The following is a 17,859-nucleotide window of genomic DNA, read 5'->3' as shown; positions in this document are numbered from 1 at the left end:
TGTATCCTTTAATGAAAAGCATAAGGCTACTGGAGACACACTAATGATTGGTGGCTACCCATATGCATATATTTGCTTCTTTCTCTTGGTATCCATTGTTGAACAGTAAACCTAGTTAGGCTCTTAAGAGCTCAGGGGGCCCATTTAACAAGCTCCGTAGGGAGCTTGCGGGCCCGTGTTTCTGGCGAGTCTTCAGACTCGCCGGAAATCAACCCGATCGAATACGATCGGGTTGATTGACACCTCCCTGCTGGGGGCCGATTGGCCTCGAATCTGCTGGTGCAATGTTAAATGCGGAGAGCGTATTGCTCTCCGCATTTAGCGAGGTCTTGCGGACCTGATCCGCACTGTTGGATCAGGTCTGCAAGACCTATGATAAATAGGGGCCTATGAGTGTGCACGTGTTTTTAGTACTCTGTATGTTACAAACACTGAGTGTTAAAGACTTGTGCATGCTCCTAAGCCTTTTCTATTCAGCATAGAATACAAAGACAACAAAGCACATTTAATAATAGAAGTTAATTAGATTTTTTGTTTATTTGTTTGCTCTATCCAGAAAGAAAAGCAATAAATATGCAGAAATAAAGTCAGTGGAGTCCCCTCTGGATTATTTTTGAGTTTGTAATAATCTGGATTTTCTGAGAAGGGCTGGGATTATAAATAAATATATTTTATGAAACTATAACCAGAATGTTTTACTTACCTGTAGCATTGTTCATCTTATAGGTGCTGGCTAGGGTGCTGTTTGATCCCATTCTGTGTTGACTCCTGCAAGGACGTGGATCATTTTTGTCCAAATTGCAACCATCACCTTCAGAAGTACAGAAGACTGTGAAATAAATACTGAGCCTGATTCCTTTGTGTTCCTCAGCTGTGAATATTGTTATTTATTGGCCACACAGGCAGATAGAAGGAAAACTACTTGCTGTATTACACAAGCTGCACGTCAGTTTAAAAATGGTGGCACTAGTAGCAAAATGGTGGCCGTATAAGATTGCAAATTGTACCAGATGCTCATATCCTAATGCAGAATTACCCCACTGCCTCTGGTCTTGTCCTAAAGACAGACAATTTTGGTCTAAAGTAAACTACTGGTTGAATCAAATTTTGGACAGGGAACAGAGGCTATTTATGTTTGATGGTTTGATTTTATGTAATGACATGCGCAGGGGAAAATAGTTATTTAAAGGGACAGTCAGAATTTTTGTTGTTTTAAAAGATAGATTATCCCTTAATTACCAATTCCCCAGTTTTGCATAACCAACAGTTATAATTATACACGTTTTACCTCTGTAATTACCTTGTATCTAAGCCTCAGCAGACTGCCCCCTTATTTCAGTTCTTTTGACAGACTTTGGACTTGACTGTCCCTTTAATAAATACAGTAATTTTATTAGGTAGGAATATTATATTAAGTTAATGGAAATCTAAAATAAACCAGAGCATGAGAGAATTTATGATGAGAATACTAAGGCAAATTAATATAGAACAATATGAGCCACATGAAAAAGCAGTGCTAAGTGGTATAAAGTCATACTCTCATAACCAGACTCAACACAACGACAACTAACCTTTACATTTAATAAATCACACTTTTTCTGTATGTCCATTCCGGCAGGGAACTTTCCCGATTGGTGGTTGGATTAAAAAGGGAAGCTCAGAGGAAGGTACTGACAGGGGAGGGAGGGAGAAAGAAAGGTAGTATATAGCAGTCAATGGCCCCTATTTATCAAGGTCTGGCTGACCTGATCCAACAGTGCGGATCAGGTCCGCCAGACCTCGCTGAATACGGCGAGCAATACGCTTGCCGTATTCAGCATTGCACCAGCAGCTCACAAGAGCTGCTGGTGCAACGCCGCCCCCTGCAGACTTGCGGCCAATGGGCCGCCAGCAGGGGGGTGTCAATCAACCCGATCGTACTCAATCAGGTTGATTTCCCGCGATGTCTGTCCGCCTGCTCAGAGCAGGCGGACAGGTTATGGCGCAGCGTTCTTTGTGACTGCTGCTTCATAACTGCTGTTTCTGGCAAGCCTGCAGGCTCGCCACAAACACGGGGCATCAAGCTCCATTCGGAGCTTGATACATAGGCCTCAATGGCTACTAGAATATGATATAAGTAATATACAATGGAATCAGATTAATGTAATTGTGTCTATAAGATGAAGATTTCTGTTATAATTTTGTCATTTGCTTGGTTGTACTATGCAAGGACAATGGAATATGCCAAATTGCTATGTGGTTCCACCTTCTGGAGATTGATTGTAATTATTCTATATTGTAATGGAAAAGCTATAAAATGTTTGTTGTATTCTGAAGCTATGTAGAGGGTGTCACATACTGTGATTAACTGTCATGATGTATTTGTTCTTGTTTGTGTAATTTAAAAAAAATAATACATTTTGAATGAAAAAAAAATCAAAAATAAAGAATAGTGGCACAATGGCATCAAAATAAATCAAGTCGGTGCTTATGCTTAGATATAAGGAGCAATATTTAAGGGGGTGTTTATCTCCCAGATATCTGTAGGGTTGGCAGATGTCCAGTAATGAAGTGGGCACTTTGCTATTTAAACCCAATGTCCTGTAAACGCTATATAAAACAACTGCACATTTGGTATTTTATGCGTCATTAGCACAACTGGAAATGTGTAGACCATTTCAGTAAAGGCTTGAGGCTTTGACAACATATTCCAGGATGCTGAAATTAAGAGCATTAGTTATGTCACTGTCAGAAAGGTGGCTAAAACAATGTTCTGTGTAATACTATTTGAATACAATTTTTTATCTACTATGAAACAAATAGACAGTGTTCTATCTATCTATTGGGTACTTATAGAGCGCGTACTAATCACCCGCGAGGGTCTTAAGGCGCTGGTGTTGTACATGTGCTCAGGACAAGTCCTATAATGTATTCTCCCAATAATCCTCTGTGCTTCCCTTGAGATGTTGCTAGGTCAGATATAAAATGTATATGAACCTGGAAAGAGTTAAAGGGCAGGTAATCACACATAACAGCAATTCTCTGGTGTGGTTTTTTAAAGGGACACTCAAGTCAAAATAAACTTGTATGATTCAGATAGAGCAGCAGTTTTAAGACACTTTCCAATTAACTTCCATTATCAAATGTTGCACAGACTTTTTATATTCACACTTTCTGGGGAACAAGATTTTACTGAGCATGTGCACAAGCTCACAGGGTATACGTATACAGGTATACCTCACTTTACAGCGCTTCACTTTACAGCGCTTCGCTAATACAGCGCTTTGTGAAGTTGAAGTTCAACCTCCAAAGATTTTGAAACAGTGCTGTAATCATTGTGAGATTGCGAGAAAAGTGACTGGCACCATTTATTATGCTTAGTTCACTCTGTTTACATCATTACAGTGCAATCTGTGTCTCAGTGCTATACTCTGGCAAATTGTACTACAGTGATTGTCACTATTTTACAGGTACAGTATTTATTGAATACTGTGCTGTGCTAGTGTTAAACTAAATGCAGCACTATTGCACTCCTAAAAAAATGTTAGTTCAAACATGTTTTCAAGTTTTTAAACACACTGGCAAGTGAAAAGAAGGCTAAAACTGCATTGTTTCACTTTAAGGCGGTTTTCACTTTACAGCGGGGCTCCGGTCCCTAACCCGCTGTATGAGCGGGGTATACCTGTACTAGTCTGTGATTGGTTGATGTCTGTCACATGATACAAGGGGCAGGAAAATTGGAGAAACAAATAAATTTGTCAGAAAATATATTTTGCTTTCATTTTATTATGCAGTTGTAAAATATGCAGTGTGTTCTGTATGCTTTTTAACACCCCTGTTAACAAATTACATTTACTTATTTTAACCTTGAAAATAAAAACATAAATTATGCTTACTTGATCATTTTCTTTTCTTCTGACGGGAAGAATCCACAGCTGCATTCATTACTTTTGGGAAATACAGAACCTGACCACTAGGAGGAGGCAAAGACACCCCAGCCAAAGGCTTAAATACTTCCCCCACTTCCCTCATTCCCCAGTCATTCTGCCAAGGGAACAGGGAACAATAGGAGAAATATCAGGGTTTAAAAAGGTGCCAGAAGAACAAAAAACTACAGCCACCTCATAGATAAAAACACGGGCGGGAGCTGTGGACTCTTCCCGTCAGAAGAAAAGAAAATTATCAGGTAAGCATAATTTATGTTTTTCTTCTTAAACGGGAAGAGTCCACAGCTGCATTCATTACTTTTGGGGAAACAATACCCAAGCTAGAGGACACTGAATGCAAACAACGGGTGGGTACAAAATGCAACCCCTTTGAAAGGCACCGCAGCCAGAAATTACCCAACACCATATAAAAATATAGACAACACGGGTGAAAACCTGAAGCCCAGGTAACTGCACATTAGTTACACTGCCAGGAAAGCCGAGCTAGAGACCACTCAGTCCCAGAGTCCGTCGAGCACAAACAGCTTCCGAGCAGTCAGCCCCGCGGCTCTCGACTCCCATGAAGGTACCTGGCCTAAAGACAAGGACCGCTACCTGCCCCCAAAAGGTAGAACAGATTCCCAGGAGAAATCCAAAAGGATCATTCCACACGGCTCAACAAACATAGAACACCCAGGGAGACGAACTCCCTAGAAACACAAGGACCTAATAAAAAAAAAGAGATCCATACACAGAGAAACATGTCACAAATAGGACTCGAGGGACACCCTCATATCCCTGACCCAGTACCATACCATAAGGTACTCCAGAAAAACATGAGTTCCCTGTTGCCTCATATCAGATTGAAACCTGCAGGCTTGGCAAGCAGAGACAGCAGAAATAGGATAACTATCCACGAAGTTAGTAAAGAGTTCTCCAAGAGAACACCAAACCGTCTGAACAGGAACTCTCAATGAACTCTCAATGACCAGCTTCCAGGTAGCAAAGCTGACTCAGCCATGGTTAAACCCAAACCACCAAAAAGACATTTTAAAGCCTGCTAGCACACATTCAAAGTGCAAATAGCTGTAGCTGGTTTCAAACTGCAAATATTCCCCTAGGACTCATACTTCGAATAGGATCCGAGCCCGGAGTCCATAGCAATAGGCCAAATGACATTCAGAATCCGACAGAATAAAATCAGCACCACGAGGGTGACATGAACCCAGGTAACAGCAGAAAGGCGTCCGACCAGTACCTGCCTGGTATAAGGACACTCCAGAACTGCCCAAGGTCCAAGAAAATTCGACCCGAAGGATCGATAAATGAGCTAGAAAACATAATTCTATTATTCAAAAAGTGCGCAACTTCCGTGAAAGTGCCCATGCGACCACAAAATCGCAAGTATCGGTTCCAGAGAAGAACATTTTCAAAAACGAAAATCTAACAGACATGAGCATAAGAAAAACAAATTAAACACATCCATCCAGATCAAAAATAAAAGGAAGGCAGCACACATCGGGGGAATGCCCAAGGTGAATGAGAACACCAACAGAACCAGCTGATCAGAGGCCCCATTCACCCAAGCTCAGAACTGGAACCGAAACATATAGAAAAAATAAAACGGAGGCGTTAAGGAGATTGGCTTCATCCCCAAACGTCATATCCAATTTGCCATCCAGCATCTAAGGCCTCAGATCCCTCGGCCCACTAGGACTGGGATCCTCTAACATCGCCAAAACATGTCTTAAAAGAACACAAAGACGTGCCTGCCTATAATGTAAGGCAAAATCATCCCTCACCGGATCAACAAAATACCCCGGCCCCAAGGTTGGAGCCCCTGACGTTTCAGAGGCCAATGCTTCCCCAGAAGGCCAAACTGAATCAGGCGATCCCACGCCTGACGGGCTCTGGTTAACAGAACACGGACAGTATCTTAGAAATCGGAACAGACTTCTCTGTCGCACACAGTCAGCATACGGAAGTGAGAAACAAAGTAACCGCACCCATTATGAGGTGCACCGTGCCAGTCACAAAAAGGGCGCACAATCTCGAGAGATCGTGTCATTAAGATAATGCCATTATGTTCTGTAAAAGCCATGAGCATAGTTATTGCTACATATTAGCAGATAGAACAATATAACAAACATGATAAGATAAAAGAAGTGCTACTGGGACCCTACCTTGTTTCGTTAACATTATCTTATCGAAATAAAATGAAACGATCTTACCAGAATCTACGCCATGGAACAGGAACACGGCCCTTCAAGTGTGACAGATAGTATCCTCGCTTCTGAAATAGACTTGAGTGAATAAAGGTAGGCAGAGAAACTCGTCAATGCTGATTACCAAGGAGCTGTTAATATGAATCAGAATGGCTTCGCAGGAAAACTCTCCCTGCATCTCCGGACTCTAACTTTCATCCATGCTCTCACTGACAGTGACAGGATTACTTAAAACTCCAGTTCCATTGCGAAGAGTACTCCCTCCATAAGAGACAATCTCGAACTTCTGACACTTCTCTGCCAACCTCCTGTGATGAAAGGCAAAGAATGACTGGGGAATCAGGGAAGTGGGGGAGGTATTTAAGCCTTTGGCTGGGGTGTCTTTGCCTCCTCCTCCTGGTGGCCAGGTTCTGTATTTCCCAAAAGTAATGAATGCAGCTGTGGACTCTTCCCGTTTAAGAAGAAAATTAGGATGTACTTAATGCATAGCCCATTTAGTCAAAGTACCACCATTTTAATAAAGTAGCAATCAGATTTATAGTATCAGACGTCAGTATGAAGTACTGTATCTTTATAAATATATCAATGATGTCCCAGAAAAATGGGTATTGTCAAGAATTATCGTGATGGAAAATGTTTTTATGTGCTCCAGTAGAGAATAGCCAGATGTTTTATTAAAAGTCTCGTTTTTATTTTTTACTTTTGACATAAAAACAATCTTATCAACTATTTCAATAAAACAACATTACCTGAATCAAACTCAAAAGTCACTTCAAAGTCTTGCTTTGTGATATTTTTTTACCCTTATATTTCTGCCAGTTAATAATTGAAAAGAATGCAAATACGTTGACACTGCAGCCAGATAATGTTGTTTTCCTGCTCTGTATAGCTGACTGGCTGCTGCGCCTGTTTTCCCCTTCTGTACACAAACTACCCAGAAAAGACTTCACAGAACTACCAGTGATTGGTGCTACTGAATACTAGTACAAATAAATCATTCATCCTAGCACCACTGTTTAAATCACTCCTCTGTGTGCTACTGGCTGTAAAGGAGGGTAAAAAAAACAAGTTTTTATGGTACTGGCAGCAAAATGGGAAAATCACTGCTTTTTGGGTCATACTGATTAGACAGTGAACAGTGAACTACTGATTGTTGTAAAACTGAATGATTGCTTCAGATTTACACAATTTAACAACAATTCAGACAGTGGAGGGCAGAATAACCAGTAACAAACATAAGAATTAAGGTCCTTAGGAGTGTGCTGCTGTGAAGTGGCAACAATGTTGCATTAGTGTGGGTGGTGATTTAGCTTACCTAGAAGCTAGGTTACAGGCCCCAGACCCTCCTTCCAGCTCGTCTTCACAGCTTGCAGGATCTGTCATTCTGTCTGATACCAGTCTGCTGCAGCATGGATCGTTCAGCCGGAGTACCTGTGAGGATTGAGGAGTTGGATGAGCTGATGATTGGGGACTTTGATTTAGAGGAGGATGTCATACCTCCATCACCTCGAGACCCGGTGAGTTGTGCACTAGTCTCTTCCTCTTTATACCCTGGGGTCAGTGTGGTCCCCCCCATCAGGTCCCTCCGTCTGCGATCCCTCCATCTTGCCCTCCTCCCCTTGATTCCCCTGTGGTTGGGTCCGGGGTTATTGTCCCTTCTTCCCAAATTTTGCCTCCTAATGTGTCGGTGGCTGGGGCTAGTGGGAGCATTGTGGCCTTACCTTCGCAGTCGGTTACCCTATCCAGCGATGCGGTGTCCACTGCGGTCACGCTCCTTCAGTCCTTGGCGTCGGTTTTGGTGGTCGGTAGTCTTCCCTCGGCAGGCACGGGCTTCAGGTCTCCTCTCCAGCTCGTCAGTCGGCGTCTGTGACACAAGACTTTTCATCCATGCAGGCGGCCATGTCCGCTTCAGATGACGTCACTTCCGGTTTGGTCATTTACGGTGATGTCACTTACGGTGACGTTACTTCCGATTCGGCCATTCGGAATCAGGCAGCAAAGTGGGCAGCATTGTCTTCGCCTCCGGGGGGGGCTCAGATAAGAGAGGAGTGCCTCGGGGGGGGGGGGGCGGGGGGGGCGCAGCTTGCAACTGGGGATCAGCGCTCGTGTGGGGGCAATGTGATTGGTACTTTAGGGGGCCAAGGCCTGGAGCCACGCGGGGACATTTTGCAGGGTGGAGAGTCTCAAGTTGGGGCGATTACTGGTAATTATGAGCAGGCCGCAGGCCTGACATGGGATGCGCCAGTTGCGATGGACACTTTAAAGCATCAGCCATTGTCTAGTCAGGTGGGGGGCAAGAATTCATGGCCTAGTAGGAGTTGTGTGGCCTCATCACGATGCACTCTCAGCTCATCGCAGAACACACGTGGGTCACCAGCGGGGGCCTCCCCGGGCGTCACTACTAGGGCTTCTGCTAAGAAAGCCCCTAGTGTCACACCCAATTTATGCCAAGGGGTTCCAATGAGCGCAGAACAGGGTCCGGGCAGGCAGGTTCAGTTTGCTAATGCGGTGTTGGAAGTGCACGTGGGAGTATGGAGTCTGCATGTGGTGCAGGAGTGTTAGCCCAGGGGGGGTTGATGCCTTTGTTGATTGGCCTTTGTCCTCCCCTGTGGTACTCCACTCTCTCATTTTTCATTTCAGGATACCATGGAGTCTCAGAGTGAGTTGGTAGCTGTGCAGTCCGGTCCAGTTGGTCGTGGTGAGGAAGAGCAGAGCCGTGAGCAGCCATAAACTTACTCTGATCCCCTGCCTGTGCAGCGTCCTCTGGGTACTGGTAAGGCCATTTTGTCTTCCGGGCATAGGGGCTTTAGTTCATCTTCTGATGATTCTGGGTCTGAAAGCGAAAGATCACTGGGGTTGGAGGCCAAGGGTCAGAAGAGAATCTATAGGATGATGAAATGGTTAGTTGAGGAAAGAAAGGCCATTGGTCTCCCCCTTCCCCGTCCTGCATAGAGCCCTTTATTCCGTTGCTGACAAGGGTTGCTAGCCCTGAGGCGACAACTAGATGTAAGGCAGCTATGTATGGGGACACTGATCTGTGGCCCTCATTTAGCCTTCATGAGCATCTCAAATTTAAAATGGTTAGGCGGATTCAGGAAGGTAAATATGTCCATATGTTCGAACGCTCGGCCGAAGCCTATCGCAAGAAAGAAATGGCAGAGGACGGTACGGGCCCCAAGAAGTTCAAAAGGCCTGATTCGTTTGATGAGTGGTGTAAATGTTTTCAGGTGTTTGCGTTGTGCTATATCACTAAATTCCCTGATCAGGCATTGGATATTCTGAAATATCAGGATTCCATTGAAACCGTTTATGAACGATATAAGGAAGGGGCATGGTGTGACTGATGTGGCGTTTCACAGGAAGAAGGTTGGTAACCCTCTCCTGTCTTTTGGGGACGTAGACTCGTGGCTATGGCACAGTTGGGGCCTGAAAAACAGGTCATACCTGGGCATGCCCCGCCGGACCTTATGGCACCCGAGCCCCCCCATCGTTCTCCACGGTTGTCCACAGGGGTTTGCTGGCAGTTCCAGGATAAGCTCTGCACTAGGGGAATGACGTGTGCATTCCACCATGGTTGTAAGCACTGCGGGCGTGGCCACTCGGGCTCCGAGTGCACAAGATCCCAGGATGCTGGTCGCTCCCAGGAGCGGCCGGGTCTCGGCCCCAAGCCTTTCGCTGCTGGAAAGGACGGCCACCCCACTGAGGGTAGCCATAATTGAGAGATGGCGGCTGCTTTATCCTGATAAAGAGGCCGTCTATTTACTTTGCATTGGTCTTTGATTGGGATTTACTATCCCTGTTGGCTCTGCAGTCGTGGGTTCCTCTGTTTGCAGGAATCTAAAGTTCGCGTATTAATTTCCCAGCGTAGTAAGGGAGAAGCTGAGCAAAGAGATAGCTTTGAGACACATGGCAGGCCCTTCTGGGGAGATTCCGATTCTAGGGTTGGGTATCTCCCCTTTAGGGGTCGTTCCAAAGAAGGAGCCGGGTAAGTTTCGGTTCATTCAGTAGCTTTCCTTTCTGAAGTGGTGGTCAGTTAATGATGCTGTCTCTCCCTAGCTTAGATCAGTGTATTACCAGTCCTTCGATGACGTGCTTGCGCTGGTCCGTAGGGCGGGGGCAGGAGCCTGTTTGGCAAAACTGGATGTGGAATCCGTGTTTCAGCTGCTTCCCATTCACCCCTCCTCCTTTTGCCTCATGGGGTGTTGGTTTGAGGGGAAGCATTTCATAGATAAATGCTTGCCTATGGGTTGCTCCATGTTCTGTGCCTATTTTGAAACTTTCAGTAGTTTCTTGCACTGGGCCATCGCGGCGGTTGCTGGTTTCGATGGCCTGGCACACTATTTGGATGACTTTTTTCTCGTAGGGCGTGCCGGGTCTGCTGAATGTGCTTTCTTGATGAAGGTCACTAGACTCCTGCTGGACAGAATGGGAGTCCCTTTGGCTTAGGACAAGACCTAAGGTCCTTGTATGTGCCTCACTTTTCTGGGCATTGAAATTGACTCGGCGGCAAGGCAGTGTCATTTGCCACAAGATAAAATTGCCCGCATGCTGGGGGCTGTAAGGTCCATGAAATCAGAGCCTTACGGGTCCGTAAAGGACATTTAGACTCTATTGGGCCTCCTGAATTTTGCCGGCAGGATTATTCCTATGGGTAGGATTTTCCATCAGCGGCTTGAACGGCAGTTGTGCGGTGTGCGGTCACAAACACGCAGGTTTCGTGTGTCAACTGAAATGGTGGATGACCTCGCAGTATGGGAGCATTTTCTGAGCCATTTTAATGGTATCTGCCTGTGGCGGAAAGCTGTTCCTTTCAAGTGCCTTTTTATACGGTCAATGGAGTGCCGGCCCATGGCCTCGCTCATGGGTTGACAGGGGGCTGGTTTGGAATCTGTGTCTTTTGGAGCTTTTCCCCATCATAGTGGCCCTCAAGGTTTGGGACAAACAGCTCCGAGATCACAAAGTGGTATTCTGGACAGATAACATGAGTGTTGTTTTTGCTATTAAACTCAAGTCTGGGTCTCCTCTGGTGGTGCGATACTTAAGGCTGCTGGTGCTGAGGTGTCTGCACCTAAACATTGTGTTCCATGCAAAGCATGTCCCTGGCATCCAGAATAGTATTGCTGATGCGCTTTCCCATTTTCAACGCGTTAGTTCCTCAAGCAGATACTAGCGGATCCCTTTGTCCTGGTTATCTATGGCAGGTAGTGCTGGATGGGGACCTTTGATCGGGATGATCCGTTCTTCGCTTGCCCCTTCTACCTGGAACACTTAGGTGAAGCACTGGACTTAATGGATCACTTTCTGTGATAGGAGGGGCCGACCACCTTGCAATGGCAACCAATGGGGTCTTCTGGAGTGGATCACTGAGCTCAAAGGTAATGGAGTATCTAAAGGAGCGGTCGGTTCTCGAATGACCGCCGTGTCCTTTTTCTGTAAGCTATATGGCCTCGCTGACTCTTAAAAGACCTTCCTGGTTAGGCAGGTATTGAGGGGTTGGGGGCGTATGGTGCCCAGAACAAAGGATGTTAGGGAACCCATCACAATCGAGCAAATGGTTGTCCTGTGTCAAGCTTTGCCTGCAGTGTGCTCTTTTGTCTACGAGGCTACCCTGTTCTCTGTCGCCATCGCATTGGCTTTTCACGGGGCACTCAGGGTGGGGGAATTGATCCCCCCCCCCTCGAGGAACAAGCCTGGAGGTCTTCAGGCCTCTCATGTCAAAAAAGATGAGTCATCTATTCTTGTATTTCTTCCCAGATCAAAGACCAACCAAGAAGGTTGAGGAGTTTGGATGTCTTTACTGGCCCACGAGGGCTCAGCTTGTTGCCCAGTCAGGCTCCTTAGGACCTACATGGATGTGCAACTGGAGGGTCCGTCCCAATTCCTTGTTCACGGGGATGGTTCCCCGTTAACAAGATTCCAATTCTGGAGAGTCCTGAGCTGGGTGGCATCTAGAGTGGGCCTTGACCCGGGGGTCATTGCTCCTCACTCATTCAGGGTGGGAGCGACTACTACCGCCACGGGTTTGGGTTAGTTTGCTGACCACATTAGATCACTGGGGAGATGGAGGTCTAAGAGATACCTATTGTACGTTAGGCCTTTAACTGTGTGAATGTTTGTTTTGACTTGCGATGTTCTCTGTTTAACTGTTGTTTCTTCGCAGGACCGAGGGATGGTCCATTGAGAGTGTGGATCACGGGTCACTCCTACATCCATTGGGCCGAGCTGAGAGCAATCGCGAGACCTGATGGGCGTCAGCTGGGATTCCCTTGCTCCAGGATTACCTTTAGATGGTTGGGGCGTAGGGGTCTGACTTGGCAGGGTCTGCCTGAGTTACTGCACGGGGCATTGCATAGTTGGGAGAAACTCCACGTTATGATCATTCATGCTGGGGGAAATTATATGGGGCTCTTACCGTGCAAGCAGCTCAGTGCGGTGATTCAGTCGGATCTGTGCACTTTTCAGACGTGGGTTCCCAATGCAAAGTTAGGGTGGTCCAACATCATCCCTAGAATTGAGTGGCGCCATATGCAGTCCCACAGGGCGGCCTTTCAGGTCCGGAAGAAGCTTAATAAGGAAGTTAGGATCTTCCTAGGAGAGTTAGGAGGTTTTGTTGTGGAACATGGGAATATCACAATGGCTGAGAGGAGCCTCTACAGGAGGGACGGGTTGCACCTCTCTTAGAGGGGCATTGACTTGCTCCTGTGTAATTTGAGGTGTGCTATTTTATTACATCTATGAGGGTGGCGGCAAGAGCTGTGCCTGTTGGGCTGTCTCTTGTGGCGGTTGGCCCGCACCCCGGTTTGCAATCAGAGGTAGAGTGACAGCTGCCCAGGGAGAGGGTAGTCTCTGCAGGCGCACGCCTGGGGTCCCTCCCCCATTCTGATGATGCAGAGAACTCCCTAAGCCAGTGCTTTCCAAACTGTGTGTCGTGACACATTAGTGTGTCGGCAGCAGTGTGTAGGTGTGTCCCTGCTTCAGCACAATTTTTTTTTAATTTAATTTTTTTTAAATGTTTTTTGTTTTTGTTTCTAACTGTCGCCTGCCTGCTACACATATCACATGTTGACACGTGATTGATACCTAGTGGGTCACAGATCATTGGCGCAGCTCAATGGGAACTGAAACTATTCCCATTGGCAGCACATTGGCTCCTGACTGCACGTGTAGTCTCCTTAATTGGCTCGTGACTGCACGTGCAGTCAGTGAGTAGGACAGCAGTGTGTTTGCAGCATGGGCAGTAGTCAATAGGACTCACTCAACTAGCTCCCAGTAGTGCATTGCTGCTCCTGATATATGGATAGGAAATGGAAGCTTAAAAATGCTTGATGATGAAATGCGAGTGTTTTTAATATTCCACCAAATATTCAGAAACTGTTCATCCCATCAACGTCATACATCCCATTAACATAGTAAGTAGCTATTGGTAGTTTGTTTTGCACATACTTACTGTTACTTGTAAATACATTATTATTATATAATTTATGTATGTGTCCGTATCTCTTAAAACAAATTAGTTTAACCTCCTTTTTGCTAGTACAACTGAATTACTGTGTCGCGAAATGATGTAAGTCTAAAAAGTGTGTCACCAACATGAAAAGTTTGTAAAGCTCTGCCCTAAGCCTTCTGCGTGAAGCTAAGCTCCGCTTGTGTAGGCATTCACGGGCGCGGTTCATCTTCCTAGCAGGGGGTTGCTTACTCTCCTAGCTAGATTGCCGCCACCTTGTATAGGTTTGCCTTGTTGCTACCAGCCGGTTCTCTTGTCCCATAACCCACACTCTGTGTTTTGTGTTCATTTATAAGTTATAAGTATATAAGTAGGAGTAATTTGAGGAAGCACTTCTTTACAGAAAGAGTGATTGATTTATGGAATAAACTTCCTCAAGAGGTAGTAGCGACAAACACTGTGGGGGACTTTAAAAATGCATGGGACAAGCATAAGGCTATCCTACAAACTAGATAAGTTTATACTGTTAGGTAATATCGGGCAGACTTGCTGAGCCTATGACTCTTATCTGCCGTCAATATCTATGTTTCTATGTTTATATTATTATTATTGTTATTGTTCAGTCAGTTCTATGACTGTTAGGTTATAATACATGGATGCAAAAAAGAGACTTAATTACTTCGCTAGATGGAAAAGCAATTCAACCACAGCTTGAGGGAAATTTCCCTATATTCCCAGGTGCAAATATGAAAACAATTAAAATATAGTATGTTGTGAAACACACTAAATTTAAAGCTATGGCGCTCTATGCAGAGCTAAATAAGTGCAGTTTCCGGCTATTTTTAAAATAATCTATTTATTAAAATATATATATAAAATGTATAAAATAAAATGAAAATAAAATCAAAATCAAATTAGACAATGGTAATATACATAATACATAAGATAATACAAAAAAATACATAAAAACATATTGCTATTAAGTCATATATGTCATATGCCTTGATATAATAAAGGAAGGATAAATATTTCCAGAACAATATTATGCTGTGGGTTTGAGTCAAGGAGCGTATTTAAAGCGGTTGATTGCGTGGAGGCTGCAAGGGAGATCAGGAATTCCTGTAATGAAACAGGGGATCCTTGTCACCAAGTATAAATAGAAGGCGTTATTAATTACTTAACGGGTGGGTGCCTTGTATCCTCATGTGAGTTGATCAGCAAATGAACAGTCTCTCAGAGGTTTGCGCTACCATGTAGCATGTCAGACTACTTTGTATCAAACTCAGGTGCAGTCTTTTAAGAATCTTTGTGGCTACGGAGGCCAGATTAGGACCAAACAAGGAGCGTATGAGTCCGTCACCATGTGAACAGTCTCTCTGAGGTTTGCGCTACCATGTAGCGTGTCAGACAACTTTGTATCTAACTCAGGTGCAGTCTTTGCAGAATCTTTGTGGCTACGGAAGCTGGATTAGGACCAAAAAAGGAGCAACGCGTTTTGGCAAAGTGCCTTTCTCAAGCTCGAGAAAGGCACTTTGCCAAAACGCTTGAGTAGGCAGGGGGTTGCTTACTCTCCAATAGATTGCCACCACCTGGTATAGGTTTGCCTTGTTGTTTCCAGCCGGTTCTCTTGTTCCATAATAAACGTGACCCACGGGTCTTTTCCCACACTCTGTGTTTTGTGTTCATTTATAAGTTATAAGTATATAAGTTATTATTGTTATTGTTCAGTCAGTACTATGACTGTTAGGTTATAATACAGCAAGCCAGGAGGATAGGGCATTTAATTACTTATGTCAGTTGACCGATTCCTGCTTTAGCCAATAGGTATGTAAGCTTCACACATACACACACACTTACAAACATATACACATACATACACACACCCACATATATATATATACACACATACACACACACACAAACATATACACATACACACACAAAGAACACACATACACACTTAAAAACATACACACACACATACACACATTCACACACACACTTACAAACATATACACATACATACACACACAAATATATATATATATATATATATATATATATATATATATATATATATATACAAAGACACACATACAGACACACATACACTTACAAACATATGCACATACATATACAAACACACCTATATACACACACACACACACACACACACACACACATACATATATATATATATATAGATAGATAGATAGATAGATAGATAGATAGATACACACAAATCATATATACATACACACACATCACATACACACACACTCACATACATACATGCATACACACACATATATACATACATACAAATATACATGCATATACTTAAACGCATATACATATACACAAATACACACACATATATATATACATATATATATATATATATATACACACAGTATCTCACAAATGTGAGTACACCCCTCACATTTTTGTAAATATTTTATTATATATTTTCTTGTGACAACACTGAAGAAATTACACTTTGCTACAATGTAGAGTAGTGAGTGTACAGTCTGTATAACAGTGTAAATGTGCTGTCCCCTCAAAATAACTCAACACACAGCCATTAATGTCTAAACCGTTGGCAACAAAAGTGAGTACAGCCCTAAGTGGAAATGTCTAAATTGGGCACAAAGTGTCAATATTTTGTGTGGCCACCATTATTTTCCAGCACTGCCTTAACCCTCTTGGGCATGGAGTTCACCAGAGCTTCACAGGTTGCCACTGGAGTCCTCTTCCACTCCTCCATGACAACATCACAGAGCTGGTGGATGTTAGAGAACTTGCACTCCCCCACCTTCTGTTTGAGGATAGGGTTAATGTCTGGAGACACACTTGGCTAGTCCATCACCTTTACCCTCAGCTTCTTTAGCAAGGCAGTGGTCGCCTTGGAGGTGTGTTTGGGGTCGTTATCATGTTGGAATACTACACTGTGGCCCGGTCTCTGAAGGGAGGGGATCATGCTCTACTTTAGTATGTCACAGTACACGCTGGCATTTATGGTTCCCTCAATGAACTGTAGCTCCCCAGTGCCGGCAGCACTCATGCAGGCCCAGACCATGACACTCCCACCACCATGCTTGAAAGTAGGCAAGACACACTTGTCTTTGTACTCCTCACCTGGTTGCCGCGACACAAACTTGACACCATCTGAACCAAATAAGTTTATCTTGGTCTCATCGGACCACAGGACATAGTTTCAGTAATCCATGCCCTTAGTCTGCTTGTCTTAAGCAAACTGTTTGCGGGATTTCTTGTGCATCATCTTTAGAAGAGGCTTCCTTCTGTGACGATAGCTATGCAGACCAATTTGATGCAGTGTGCGGCGTATGGTCTGAGCACTGACAGGCTGACCCCCCACCCCTTTAACCTCTGCAGCAATTCTGACAGCACTAATACGTTTATTTCCCAAAGACAATATCTAGGTATGATGCTAAGCACATTCTTTGGTCGACCATGGCAAGGCCTGTTCTGAGTGGAACCTGTCCTGTGAAACCGCTCTATGGTCTTGCCCACTGTGCTGCAGCTCAGTTTCAGGGTCTTGGCAATCTTCTTATAGCCTAGGCCATCTTTATGTAGAGCAACAATTCTTTTTTCAGATCCACAGAGAGTTCTTTGTCATAAGGTGCCATGTTGAACTTCCAGTGACCAGTATGAGAGAGTGTGAGAGACATTCACACCTGAGACCTTGTAACACTAACGATTCACATGACACTGGGGAGGGAAAATAGCTAATTGGGCTCAGTTTGGACATTTCCACTTAGGGGTGTACTCATTTTTGTTGCCAATGGTTTAGACATTAATGGCTGTGTGTTGAGTTATTTTAAGGGGACAGCAAATGTACACTGTTATACAGGCTATACACTCACTACTTTACACTGTAACAAAGTGTCATTTCTTCAGTGTTGTCACATAAAAAGTTATAATAAAATATTTACAAACATGTGAGGGGTGTACTCACTTTTGTGAGATACTGTATATATATATATATATATATATAGTTCGTGGGAAAAAGCACTCACTGGTCTGGCGACATCTGTGACAACAAGAGAAACTTTTATTCAAGCGTGACGTTTCAGGACAGAAACAGTCCCTTCCTCTGACAAACAAACGGCTAAATTACGAGTCTTGCGTTAGGGTTAAAAAGCAGTGTTGAGAGGTCCCAACGCTGCTTTTTAATGCCCGCTGGTATTATGAGTCTGGCAGGTACAGGTGTACCTCTCACTTTTTTTCCGCGACTCAAGCACACCGCAAATCCACTTACATC

The 17,859-nt window shown here is 44.2% G+C and overlaps 1 protein-coding gene across 1 annotated transcript in view; it reads left to right on the top strand.

Annotated features, from left to right (window-relative positions):
• Positions 1 to 3,202, top strand: part of LOC128641789 (lipopolysaccharide-induced tumor necrosis factor-alpha factor homolog) — a 76,757-nt gene extending 73,555 nt beyond the window's left edge. Inside the window, exon 6 of the mRNA XM_053694323.1 lies at positions 727 to 3,202. Within this exon, the coding sequence (XP_053550298.1) occupies positions 727 to 835 (109 nt within the window). The 3' untranslated portion in view covers positions 836 to 3,202. The remainder of the gene's footprint in view (positions 1 to 726) is intronic.
• The last annotated feature ends 14,657 nt before the right edge of the window (positions 3,203 to 17,859 follow it).

Source organism: Bombina bombina, chromosome 11 (genome assembly GCF_027579735.1).
Source record: "Bombina bombina isolate aBomBom1 chromosome 11, aBomBom1.pri, whole genome shotgun sequence".
NCBI lineage: Eukaryota > Metazoa > Chordata > Amphibia > Anura > Bombinatoridae > Bombina > Bombina bombina.
This window is presented reverse-complemented; position numbering and strand designations above follow the sequence as displayed.